This window comes from Danio aesculapii, chromosome 20 (genome assembly GCF_903798145.1).
Source record: "Danio aesculapii chromosome 20, fDanAes4.1, whole genome shotgun sequence".
Classification (NCBI taxonomy): Eukaryota; Metazoa; Chordata; class Actinopteri; order Cypriniformes; family Danionidae; genus Danio; species Danio aesculapii.
The window spans coordinates 1,423,704-1,437,949 of record NC_079454.1 but is presented as its reverse complement, the minus strand read 5'-3'; the positions used below and the strand labels follow the sequence as shown (position 1 = coordinate 1,437,949).

Genomic DNA, 14,246 nt, shown 5'->3' with positions numbered 1-14,246 from the left:
ACCACCACAGCATCAGCTCAGGGTACAGCCTGGTCAAGGATTACGGACACCATTAGAGGTCCTCTATGGTTGGCATTGTCTCTTCACAGGTCTTGGATCACACCAATGGTGCTGCATAGTCTGGAGGCCTCGGGATGAGTATCCCCAGGTGGAAATAGAGAATAAAGAAAACAATTAGCATAGCTGCTGTTCATAGTGTATATAAAACAAGCAGAAATGAACCTGATTACAGTGTTCTAATCTAATCTAATTTTCTTGTTGTGATTTAATTGCTGAAGTTTTTTATCTCGATATATGGTATCTTCACGACATTGACCCGAGCTGTGAAAAAGCTGCTTTAAAGAAGGGGTATTGTTTGGGGTTTAGGCCAGCTTTGATGAAAGGTGTTGATCCACTTCAGATGTTAATTACTGTATTTCAGCATTGGATAGCATGTATACCTTAATTTGGGTGGTTAGAGGGGTTTTAAATAACTTATATTATAACTTATACCCAGCCGAAGCGATGTTGTCCCCCTACCCTCTCCCCTCGGCCTGCACTCACACTGCATTTTGCCTTCTGAGCTGGAAAACGCTTACATCATCGATGATGCAACTGTTAAGTTTAACAGAAGAGAAGCGCTCTCGCTCAGCACAGTGGAGATTGTGCTTTAGTTATATCGTTTTAGTGGTTTGGGATGCGGTGACACGCAGTCAAATATTATGCTGAACAGATCCACAACTTTTGATGCTCATAAATGATCATAAAGTCCTGGTGATGCAGGTATTAGGAGGTTTCCTGAAGGTGCAGCTGACATGCAGTGTGGAGTTTGTGTCTTTAGTAAACTACGACAGTGTGTGTTCATTGAACAGTAAGAATGATCTATAAATCCATATCAAACAGTCCCTTAAAAGTGATGTCACGTCTTCAGTTTCACGATTGGGCGCACTTTGCACTCACACTACAAGTGTACCGTGCTCTGGCACACCTCTTCCAACCGGGCCAGGGCTGGCCATCTGAACCGTGCCTGGGTCCGATTCAGAGCACTCACACTTGTCAAACGAATCTGGAAACGCTCCCGGCCACTGTTCAGATAGCATAGTGTAAGTGCACCCTTAATAACTAATTTAGCATGCCAAAGTGAGATTCAAGCATATGAAAGGCTTTTTTCCAACAACAACTATTGTGGTTAGTAACTTTGGAAATCTACAGTGGCTGGTGAGCAAAACAGTTAATGTCAAGCCCTGATGAGCGCTTATTCATTCTGAAAACTGTTATTATTTTTTACTAGTTATTTTTCTGCACTTAAAAGGTTGCTTGTTCAAACAACTTATTTAAAATGAGCTGAAACAACACAATTCTTGAGTATTTTATGTGACAACTTTTATGTTCAATCCACTTAAATGTGTTACTTAATGAACTTGTGTTGGCACAGCATGAATGAATTGTGTGGAATCTTCATTGTTTACAGTGAGCGACTGTTCGTTTACTGCTAGTTGTTGATTTACTGTGGTAATAATCCTGTTTGACTTTAGTTTTTAGTTCATGACTGTGTTCTTTAACCAGCAGTTTGAGTTTTCATTTACTGAAGTATTCTGGCATCAGTGTTTGTGTGCATGTCTAATATCCGCCCTGAGACACTGTAACACTGTAAAAGCATCAGCAGTGTGTGTGTGTGTGTGTGTGTGTGTTGCGTAAGTCTCTGTCTCTGTGACGGGCTCTCCTGGCAGCAGGAGATCACGGCTGGTCCTCTGAGAGATTAGGGCAGAAAACAGAAGAGAAGAGGACTGATGATGTCACGCTAATGCCAACTCATGCACTGCGGCTTCATTTACACTCGCTGGTTACGTAAACGCTTTTACCGCTTCAGCGCAGACATCTGCACATTTACTCTGAGGCTCATCACAGTCACGCGAGCCGCTCGGTCACTGCTGTACTGTCTCACACACACACACACACGCACACACACACATTTAGCCTTCAATCCAGGATGTTTGTTTCAGTGGATGATTTTATGTTTGTGTGCGTGTGTGTGTGTGTGTGTGTGTGTGTGTGTTTGGATGAGTATTTAAGTAGCCACACAGCCTGAACATGCTTGAAAAAGGTTTGGAAAGTGCTTAAATTAGGCTTTGTTAAAGGTGTAAGAACCCCGTGTGTGTGTTTTGTAACATCAGGACACAAATGTGTATAATACCATGGTGTTACACAGGTCTCACAGTCTCCTCTTTCCTATGAAGGTTGGGTTTAGGGATAGTCTATGGTGGGGGTGATAGAAAAGACCATCTGTACAGGATAAAAGCAATGGAAACCTATGGAATGTCCCCACAATTCACTAAAACAAACCCGTGTGTGTGTGTTTGCAGAACGGCAGGACGCCTCTGCATCTGGCTGCCTATAAAGGCCACATTGCTGTGGTGAGGATTCTGCTCGCCGCCGGTTGTGACCTGGACATTGAGGACGATGTGAGTAGGGATTTTTAGTGTAGAATATGTTTATGGATGATACAAAAACAAATCTAATATGGCCACGTGTTGATTGCAGATCATGACATCTTTAAAATAATTAACAATTAATGAAATAGCCCACAGTTAGTGCAAACCTCTCATCTGTGTCTGTAATCTTCATCAGCACGTGTAGCCTCTGTTAGACAGTACTTCTGTCATTCTGAGTTCATAATAGTCCAGAAGCTGATGATAACAGTTAAACATGGCAGTTTGTTTACGTTTGCTGGAAAAATCATTTGCTCCTTTGTTTCTTCACGCTTCACTCTCACGTTTATCAGTGTCTGACAGGATCGGGTTTCAAAAGCACGTCAATAATCAAGCGCAGGTTATTATCATGAGCTCAAGAATTTGTTATTTCAGTTATAGACACGTACACGAGCCCAAGCAAGAAATCGAAACCTCTCGCGCTTCAGACTGCCTCGTAAAAAACTACGGGGCACATGATAGATTCTGCTCTTCTTCTTGGCTTTGTGGCTGTTCATCAAGACGACGACAAGGTTTGTTTGAGCTCAGGTCGACCATGGCTCGTTATTATATGTATATATTATTACGGTGTAATCGCTCGGCTGTGTTTTTAAAAATGGCGCTTCCTTTGTTTTCGTTCTGGCTTGTTACGTGAGCGAATGATGTATCTCTGTAAGCCAATAGCGTTCAGCTGCGAGTCTAGCTCTGCCTTTTGGTACCCTTAGTACCGTTTGGAAAGGGTGACCAAAATGTGATATGGTACGGTTCGCTTTTAGGTACCCTTTGACAGTGGAAACGGCCATAAAAGCGTACCGACCAATACCGTACCAGTCAGTGGAAACGGGCCGTAAATAAGTCTCTGTGTCTAGAGCAGAGGTGCCCAAAGTAGGGCTCACAGGCCAAAGTTGGCCCATGGTAACCTTTGTTTTGGCCCACCATCCCATCTGAAAAGAAATGATGGGGACTTGGTTGGTTTGAATGCCTTTGACAGAGATCAAATTTAATGTTACCTTTAGTTTCTTTGTTAAATTGAGAAGCTACAAAAAAAGCAGTGTTTCAATTAAATGTTGTAAATAAATCAGATTCTTAAAATGTAAATACAGTCAGGTGACAGATGCACAAGACATCAGTGAGCAAATCAAAGCAAATGCAGGAGCAGCTCGACTAGTGTATTCAGCATTGAACTCCGTTGTGTTCTAAATGGGATTTGTTTATGTTTTTACATCAGTAAGTTCATCATAAAATGCTAAAAATGATTCTGCATCATTAATTAATACAAATTTTGTTTAATAAGTATTTTTTGGGGGTTTTCACCTTTATTGTATTGGACAGTAGAAAGCATTGAGAGGGGAAGGATCAGCACAGGACCACGAGGCGGAATCGAACCCAGGTCGCTGCGAACATGTTGACACACTAACCACTACACCACCGGCGCCGACTAATTACTACATTTTAAAGCAACATTTTCTAGTTATTTTTAAATATTAGCAAATAAATTAGGAAATTACCCATGGCAAATTTAATGCGATACAGTTTGGTATATGTAACTTCCGCCCACAGCCCGCAGTCAAGTTTGGTTTTTGGCCCTATATAAGAAAAAGTTTGGGCACCACTGCTCTAGAGTGTGTGTGTGTGTGTGTGTGTGTGTGTGTGTGTGTGTGTGTGTGTGTGTGTGTGTGTGTGTGTGTGTGTGTGTGTGTGTGAAGTTTCAGCTCAAAACACCACACATATAATGTTTTCTAACTCTCTGAAGCTGACCCTTTTAGGCTTTGATCCTAATTGTGGCGTTTTGGTGACTGTCGCTTTAAATGCAAATGAGACTGTGCACTTTACAGAAGAAGGCGGAGCTACTTATGCCTGCGTGTCAACATAGTGGCATATTGAAAACAGGCCTAACGTTATCTGTGTGAAAATGTGAAAAGTGTGTCAGCAGAAGACAGTCAGTCTATGGAGACTGCTGTTTATCTGAGCATCCTAAACCTCCACATTTATAATCAGTCACTAACATTATCTGCAGCAGCTCAAAACTCTAATGGCGGATGGCTGCTTCTCACTCAGGGCTGTTTATGCTAATGAGGGAGAGATTGGCACTAGTGGGCGGGGCTTTCCCCCTCTGATGACACGTACAAAGGAAGAATGTCAATCAAAGTGTTTCAGCAGACTGTTTCTATCAAGTCTGATTATAATCAATAGAATTAACACATTTTGACCATTAGAAGCTGCTTATATTCACACACTGCTGACACACAACTGTGTTTAAACCCCTTATAAAAGTGATTTTCCATAATAGGTGCTCTTTAAATGGGAACTGAGCTCATGCTAGCTCCCTTGTAGTTTGCACGTTGGAGTCCTCTACACCAAACTCTACACCACAGACCAGTCCAGTAAAGGATCGCTAAATAATGGGAAATGTTAGCTGTGTTTGGAGCATGGCAGAGAGCCAGTGGGAGTAACACACACCGCACTGCCTTTCTAAAGGGATAGTTCACTCAGAAATGAAATTTAGTCAGTGCTTACTCTCCCTCAATGGTTTCAAAAGAGTTTCTTTCTTCTGTCAAACTAGACGCCTTAAAGATTTCTGAAAACCTCTAACCACTGACTTCCATGGTGGCAAAAACAATACTACAGAAGTCAGTTGTTACAGGTTTCCAACATTCTTCAAAACATCTTCTTTTGTGTTTGTGAAAGAAACCGTTTGAAACAAATATAGGGTGAGTAAATGATGACAGATTTTTCATTTTTGTCTGAACTGTCCCTTTCATTTGTTGGATAACGGCTTCAGAAATGTGTTTTCCCGCTCTCAGGGTGACCAGACGGCTTTACACAGAGCAGCGGTGGTGGGAAACACAGATGTCATTTCAGCCCTCGTTCAGGAAGGATGTGCACTAGATAGACAAGACAAGGTAAATACACTTAATCTCAGGTTCACATGTGCCAGAGAAACGTTACTGTGGTGGAGTCGGACTGCTTTGTTTACTTCGACTTTAATTTAAAATGTGTAAATAAAAGATAACACACAGTCATCCGGTTGTTAATAATAAATAATAATAATAAATAATAAAGATGAATTCTGACATGAAGTAGACTGCACGTTATCCTGCTTACTACAGCACCAGTTGCCAAATACACAAGTGCACATGCAGTATTGATTAGAGTCTAAATGTTTGAGCTTCTTTGTCGGGACAAACTTTGAGGCTGACTTGAGAAAGTCTGAAGTTTACAGAAGTAGTTTAAAGCTTAAAGTTTAAAGATTTTGAAGGCAAAACAGTCTGCCAGATAGATAGATCCACATTTCTAGCATATTGCTAACATGTTTTCGTTTTGATAAAGTTGCTATTATAGTTTAACATTTTTATTTTATTTTGCACTGCCACTACCAGCAAGTTTTATCTTGTTGCTAGCTTGATTATTAGCTCATCATTAGCATGTTCTAGGCTACTTGCTAGGCTTTGCTAGTGATATACACAGGGTAAAGATAGGTTGATGGATGGATGTGCTAACATGAATTCAATTCAATTCACCTTTATTTTACAATGTAGATTGTGTCACATAGAAGATTATAGTGAATTGAAATGGTGTCAGCTCAGTTTTCAGAGTTTAAGTTCAGTTCAGTTCAGTTCAGTGTGGTTTAATATTTACTGTTGAGAGTCCAAACACTGAAGAGCAAATCCATCGATGCGCAGCTCTACAAGACCCGAACTACGCAAGCCAGTGGAGACAGCAGCGAGGAAAAAACTTCACCAATTGACCAAAGTGAGGGATAAAAAACATAGAGAGAAACCAGGCTCAGTTAGACACAACCATTTCTCCTATGGCCAAATGTCTTGTGCAGAGCTGCAGTCTCGGCACCGGAGGCTGGAGAACGCTGGCCTCAGCGAAGACTCTTCTGTCCCTGGAGTCTCACAGGAATCAGTCTCATTTTCTCCACTCCTCCGTGACCACCACAGCAGCTGCTCAGGATACGGCCTGGTCCAGGATTGTGGAAACCTTGGGATCATCTCTTTACAGCTCTTGGATCGGATCAGTGGCACAGCATAATCTCTGGGGGCCTTGGGATGAGTATCCCCAAGTGGAAATAGAGAATAAAGAGAATAATTAGCGTAGCTGCTGTTCATAATGAATATAAACGAGATGCGTGGAGCACATTCATGTATCATATCGCTATGTGCTGCATTGAGTGTATGCTTACTAAACAGATAGGTCTTTAATCTAGTTTTGAACTGCGAGAGTGTGTCTGAGCCTCATCAGGAAGGGTATTCCAGAGTTTAGGAGCCATAAATGAGAAGGCTCGACCTCCTTTAGTTGACTTTGCTATTCTAGGTACTACCAGAAGCCCTGATTTATGAGATATTAAAGAGCGAGTTGGATTGTAGTGAGACAGATGGTTGGTTAGACAAACAGGAGCTCGATTATTTAGAGCTATTTAGGAAAGAAGCAATATTTTAAATTCAATACGAAACTTAACAGGCAGCCAGTGTAAGGAGGATAAAATTGGGGTGATGTGATCAAATTTTCTAGACCTGCTAAGATATACAGTATACTGTATATGGATGGATGACAGATAGATAGATGGATGGATGGATAGGTTGATGGATGGATAGATGGGTTGATGGACGGACGGATGGATAGATAGATAGATAGATAGATAGATAGATAGATAGATAGATAGATAGATAGATAGATAGACGGATGGATAGATAAACAGACAGATGGATGGATGGATAGATGGATAGACAGACAGAAAGATAGATGGATAGACAGACAGATAGAGAGATAGATGGATAGACAGATAGATAGACAGACGGACAGATAGATAGATAGATAGATAGATAGATAGATAGATAGACAGATAGATAGACAGATGGATAGACAGATGGATAGATAAACAGACAGATGGATGGATGGATAGATGGATAGACAGACAGAAAGATAGATGGATAGACAGACAGATAGAGAGATAGATGGATAGACAGATAGATAGACGGACGGACGGACGGATAGATAGATAGATAGATAGATAGATAGATAGATAGATAGATAGATAGATAGATAGATAGATAGACAAATAGATAGACAGATGGATAGACAGACAGATAGATATATATATAGTTGTAAATTCTTCATGTCTTCTTTATGTACTGAGTTGGATGTGTTTGTCCTCAGGATGGGAACACAGCGCTACATGAGGCTGCGTGGCACGGCTTCAGTCAGACTGTGAAGCTGCTGGTGAAGGCTGGAGCGAACATTCACGCCAAAAACAAGGTCAAATCTGCTGCCACTGTGATGCAATTATTAATCATTCGAACCCCTATAGCCAAACCTCTCCAATTAACTAATCATCACTGTCAATGCTCTGTATTTCTGTGATAAACCTCGAGATTAATCCTGTTGCCATTTCTGGACCAAATAAGAGAGTTTTTGATGCTTTTATGTATCGATGTAAATGTAGATGTATTGTTGTAGATGAAGAGTGAGATCTTTTTCAATGCAGATGTTTATTTGTGGGTCTTGAAATGTGAGTGGTTTAATTCCATTGAGGGCTAATCAAAAATAGCAATATATTTGAGCAGACAGAACAAGATTGAAGGTATTTCCGCCCAAGATGTCTTCATGCTTTTTACCAATTTCATAAAATCAAGAGTAGTCACGTCGTCATAGTTGGTAAACTCAGGCTGTAGTGAATTGGAAAGTACTATTTGCTGAAATAATAACAGAAAAACTGTGCGATGGTGAAACGAAAACAATGCTGTGAGACTGATAACAGCAGCCAGAAGAGAGAATGTCAGATTTACTGTCCTGCCTGCATAGATGATGCATTACAAAAATTTGTAATTTGATGCAAAGATGATATTATAAATACAAATAAATCTTCACATGTTTAAAACCATCTAAATATTACAAACTTTCAGTCATTTAAGATGCTGATGACTATTAAATGTGTCATAACAGACTGGTGAAAAGTGTCCATTGTGAATGTAAGGAAGCACATTTGACCTGTTTTTGGTTTGGTTATGTAGTATATGCTTTATGTATTCATCTATAAGAACCTATTGAGATTTTTTAATGGAACTTTTTTATATTTTAATACGACTCGTGAACCAAAGACAAGGTAACATAAATAAACAACGGCCAAAGTGCTCCAGCTAAATTATTTATTAACACAACATAACCAGTAAACAATCCAAAATGACTGGAGATTGGGAGCCCAACAACATAATAAACAAAACAAACCTAAACCTCCGCACTCCAAACAAATATCAAAAGGAAAGTATGAAGGAGCACACAACAATAAAGCCGTCAAAACCTGTGGTGGCGTGGAGGAACGAGGGATCTTCTGTTTGTTTTAAAAGGCCTGACGCCACCAAATTAACCAGTAGACAACTGAAAAGGGAAAAAGACAAACAAGATCACTTTAAAGTAATAATTATGAGCAGGAGTAAACGCCACACGCAACAATTGTAATAAAATATATTACTCCCCATACTGTCCCTCTCAGGCTGGAAACACGGCGCTTCATCTGGCCTGTCAGAACGGTCATGTTCAGAGCTGTAGAGTCCTGCTGCTGGGCGGCTCTCGGCCCGACTGCAAGAACAGTGTACGTATTCACTCTCTCTTTCTGTGTGTGTGTGTGTGTGTGTGTGTGTGTGTGTGTGTGTGTGTGTGTGCTTGTCATCTGTACTGTGAAACGTGAAGCAGAAGTCATTCGGCTTTGTGTCTCCAGGTAGGCGACACGTGTCTGCATGTGTCTGCCAGATATAACCACGTGAGCGTGATCCGAGCACTCCTGGGCGCCATCTGCTCTGTCACCGACAGAAATCACGTGAGTAACAAGTGGAACATTTCTTTTCTCATCTCAGCATGAAAACACGTTTGTTCTGTTCTTCATTAATTCACTTACATGTATTTTGGGAGATGTTGAGGTGTTGACGTGTTGTAAATCCAGTAGTTCGAATCTCTCCACTGCAGTGCGCACACACATACCAGCGTCTATCAGTCATTATAGATCAACTCTGATCATTATTAATGTGTTTAAACAATTAAATACAGCTGAAGTCAGAATTATTCGCCCTCCTGAATATCTTTGCCTAATTTCTGTTTAACGAAGAGCAGATTTTTTTTCTTCAAAACATTTCTAATGCTAATACTCATCTCTAATAACTGATTTATTTTCTCTTTGTCATGATGACAGTAAATAATATTAGACTAGATATTCTTCAAGACACTTCTATACAGCTTAAAGTGACATTTAAAGGCTTCACTAGGGTAATTAGGGTAAAGTTAGGGGAATTAGGCAAGTCATTGTATAACAGTGGTTTATTCTGGAGACAATCCAAAACTAATATTGCTTAAGGGGGCTAATAATATTGACCTTAAAATGGCTTTAAAACAATTAAGAACTGCTTTTATTCTAGCTAAAATAAAACAAATCAGACTTTCTCCAGAAGAAAAAATACTAGAGGAAATACTGTGAAAATTTCCTGAATCTGTTCAACATCATTTGAGAAAACAAATTGACAGGAGGGCAAATAATTCTGACCTAAACTGTGTTCTTTTACAAGTTTGAGAATCAGAATATAATCGATTTAAGTGATGAATATTGATCAAGAGGATCGCGCAGAACCTTTTCCACCAGTAACACTTAGTCACGTAGGCAGAATGTGGGCCACTTTGTGACATCATAAACCCCAGAAAACAACACTTGTAGTCCTGAACAAGCCATTCATTGTAGTCCTTGAAAAGAGAAGTAAAAAAATTAAATATCTTTCAATTTAAGAGTTCACACTGAGGTGGTGATTGATTATAAATCTAGTTTGGCATGCTCTCCCAGGAGAGAGCCCTGAGCACATAGATCCTCGAGCCCGGGGCTCCCTCCCGTTTGCAAGGCGAGAGGGGAGTTTGAGCTCAGGTAGACCTGGAGAACACCCCTGCTGCAGTAGCTCATGAACAGATAGTGATCGCTCTTAAGAGATAACTACTTACTAGGAGCGTGTCTATGGTGCTGATTTGGATTAGTTGATTAAATTAAGTTGCATGTTTTTGGATGGTGGAAGGAAACCGGTGAACCCAGGGGAAACCCACATGAGCACGGGGAGAATGTGTAAACTCTCCACAGAAACGTCTGCTGGCTTGGTAAGGACTAGAACCAGTGACGTTCTTGCTGTGAGGCAACAGTGCTAACCATTGGGCCACCGTGCCACCCATCTAGGAAAAGAGGAGGAGTAGGGGTGGAAGGGGGGATTCTTCTTCAAGATGAAGATGGCTGTGATATGGAACTGAGGGTATTTATAGTGGCTTAGGAATCGTCTAATTGGTGAAGCATGAATTGGATAATGCAGGACCGGCTGCAAGCAATCATAAGCACGTGATCCTCTTGAAAACTTTGTGGTGGACTTTGAGATTTGTAACTTTGTCGATCTGATCCCCAAACACACACACTACACTCTGACTAACATTTAAAAGTGAAAAGGCATAATAGGACCCCTTTAAACACCCCTCTGCCCATTCTGTAAGTTGTACAGATCTGCTCATCTTCATCTCTAACTCCTCATCTGCTCTGCTGTTCAGACAGGAGACACGGCTCTACACATCGCAGCATCTCTGAACCACAGGAAGACCGTACGCATGCTGCTAGAGGCTGGAGCCGACAGCCGCATCAAAAACAACGTCAGCACCTTCTCAGTAACACAAATGCTTTCAGATACAGGCTGAAGACAAAATTATGAGCCAGATTATTATTAATTATTGGACATTATCATTTAGTTCCCAAGTGCTGTTTAACAGAGGCGTTTTATTCTGCAGAAAGCCTTATTTCTTTTATTTTGGCTGGGAAAAAACATGAAAAGCTGCTATGGTCAATATTATTAGCCCCCTTAAACGTTATTTTCTTTGATTGGCTACACACAAACCACTGTTGTCCAATGACTTGCCTAGTTATCCTAGCTAACCAACGCTATCTCATGCCGATTCGTTAATTTTAGATTTAGTGGCTAATTTGTATGAACTTGTATGACCTTGCTTGTATATTTTAGTGCAAATTGCTCATCTCCCAATTATGGTTGTGTTTAGAGGTGGGCTTTGGTTTGGTTTTGCACCTCCTTTTAAAAATTGTACATTTTTAACGACTGTATTAAAAATAGTTATGTTTAATTGTAAGATCAGACTGAAATAACTTAGTCGATCGCAATTTAAGCTGAATACTAGCATCCTGGTAAATAACTAGAAAAATATTATGTGCTATGATGACAAAGACAAAAGAAATGAGTTATTAAACCAAATATATTTATAAATCTTCTCTCTGTTAAACAGCACTTGAGAAATATTTAATATTAGTTTACAATTTCACAGGAGGGCGTATAATGTTGTCCTCAGCTGTCAGAAAATGCATCTGAGTGTAACTTCTATCTTAACTCAAGTTCGCTTTGGTCTCATGGCACAGATTTCTGAAGGGAATACGTCCTCTGACTGAGTTTTGATTCATCAATGCTGATTTAATATTTAGTAGCAGCAAAGGGCTTTCTGCTCGTCAGATTAGGATTCTAGCATCCAATTTAGATGTGTTGCAATAAATGTCATGGCAGGAAAACCCCATTAGAAGACATCTTGGGTGATTCATTTTACTTCGGCTAAGTCTATTCCTCGGTTAACTATTCTGGCATATGTTTAACACAGCGAATGCCCTTCCAGCTGCAACCCTTCACTGGGAAACACCCATACTCACTCCTTCACACACACACACTCATACACTACGACTTATTTAGTTGATCAGTTCCCCTAAAGCGCATGTGTTTGGACTGTGGGGGACACTGGAGCACCCGGAGGAAACCCACACCAACACGGAGAGAACACGCAAACTCCACACAGAAATGACTGACCCAGCTGGGACGAACTAGAGACTTTGCTGTGGGTTGACCATGCTAACCACTGAGCCAACGTGCCGCCCTCTTGGGTGATTTCCCAGTCCAAACTATAAAATGGACAGTAAATCGCTTTGCAGGATTAATATTTCAACACTTCCCTGGTATAAATTTGGCATCTGAAAGGGAAACTCATGTGTATTAGTAAGGAAAGCTGCGAAAAACACTAAGAATCCAATTTATTTCAGTCTTAATGTTTCACCGGGTGTCTTGAGTAAATCCTTTCACCATTTTAACACCAACAGAGGGCCTGACAGCCAGTAGCTGCATGGAAACAAGAATCCTGAAAACTGTGAGCCTGAAGGGTGAAGCCTCCCATGAGGCCCTGTCCAGACATATTGTTATAAACAGATTTCCCTGCCTTTGTTTTAAAAAGCAAATCTCCATCCACATGAAATGTTAAGGACATGTGGAGCCAACAGGTGGCGATAAAAGCCTTGATACTGGGCTCAGACCAAACACAGTGTTAAACATTTGCGTGAGTAAGCTGCATATGAATCAAGCCAGAGTTTACATGAAGGTTTGGTTTCACTGTGTTTTGGGATCCACCACAAGACTTTTGTCAGGTAGTGTATATACATATACAGCACCTTTAATGTGTAACAAAAGAAAGATACTCAAACAGGTTTTGAACAAGGGTAAGAAAATGATGACGATTGTATAGTTTTTGGGTGAACTGTCCCTTTAAAGAAACAAATGACTGTTGTTTTTTAAGTTAAACATAATGTGGATTGATTGGCATGTGGATTAACTGTGTGCGTGTGTGTGTGTGTGTGTGCACGCAGACGGGTGAGACTGCCCTCGATCAGGCTCGTGAAAACAACAGTCCTGAAGTGGCGCTGCTGCTCACCAAAGCCCCGCAGGTAAGAAAAGCCCAGTCCTGTGTTTATCCCTGATATTTCACTGACATGCTCACACGGCTGATGTTTACATAGAGCTGCAAACTTGTGCTGTGCTCTTACCTTTCAGTTGAAGACAAGATTATTAGCCCTCCTGTGAAACGTTAATTAAAGGTTAAACACTGATGAAGCACTGCACGCTGATGAAGATGAGGCGGCTTCTTCATGCAAAATAGATTTGAGGACTGAAATTTAATGCACAGTTGAAGAATTATTAGCCCTCCAGTATATTTTTCCCCCAATTTCTGTTTAATGTAGAGCAGATTACTTCAACACATTTCTAATCATAATAGTGTTAATAACTCATCTCTAATAACTGATTTATTTTCTCTTTGTCATGATGACAGTAAATAATATTAGACTAGATATTCTTCAAGACACTTCTATACAGCTTAAAGTGATATTTAAAGGCTTCACTAGGTTAATTAGGGTAAAGTTAGGGTAATTAGGCAAGTCATTGTATAACAGTGGTTTGTTCTGGAGACAATCCAAAACTAATATTGCTTAAAGGGGCTAATAATATTGAGCTTAAAATGGCTTTAAAACAATTAAATCCTGCTTTTATTCTAGCCGAAATAAAACAAATAAGACTTTCTCCAGAAGAAAAAATATTAGAGGAAATACTGTGAACATTTCCTGAATCTGTTCAACATCATTTAGGAAATATTTGAAGAAGAAAAAGAAATTCACAGGAGGGCGAATAACTCTGACTTCAGCTGTATCTGCTTTCTTTTAGTAGGTTAAGTGAACTAAAGGATGAATAGTGTATACAAAACAACAGGAGGGTAACAAACTGTCTGTATTTACACGCAGAGCTTCAGTCGAGGACGCACCGTGAGGAAGAGGAGGGACAAGATGAAGACGGAGGGTCGAGCACAGTCTGTCCCGCGGGATGAGATGCTCCTGAGAAAGGTTGAGGAGCAAATTATCTCTCAAACACTAACAAGAGGACAACACACTGAACGTCATGTAGGAAAGAGTTAATG

At 40.4% G+C, this 14,246-nt stretch overlaps 1 protein-coding gene across 1 annotated transcript in view; it reads left to right on the top strand.

The window, feature by feature from the left end:
• ankrd6b (ankyrin repeat domain 6b) overlaps positions 1 to 14,246 on the top strand; it is a 47,330-nt gene that overhangs the window by 18,017 nt on the left and 15,067 nt on the right. Inside the window, exons 3-10 of the mRNA XM_056481211.1 lie at positions 2,343 to 2,441; positions 5,252 to 5,350; positions 7,611 to 7,709; positions 8,944 to 9,042; positions 9,169 to 9,267; positions 11,013 to 11,111; positions 13,147 to 13,224; positions 14,074 to 14,172. Coding sequence (XP_056337186.1) covers positions 2,343 to 2,441; positions 5,252 to 5,350; positions 7,611 to 7,709; positions 8,944 to 9,042; positions 9,169 to 9,267; positions 11,013 to 11,111; positions 13,147 to 13,224; positions 14,074 to 14,172 — 771 coding nt within the window. The remainder of the gene's footprint in view (positions 1 to 2,342; positions 2,442 to 5,251; positions 5,351 to 7,610; positions 7,710 to 8,943; positions 9,043 to 9,168; positions 9,268 to 11,012; positions 11,112 to 13,146; positions 13,225 to 14,073; positions 14,173 to 14,246) is intronic.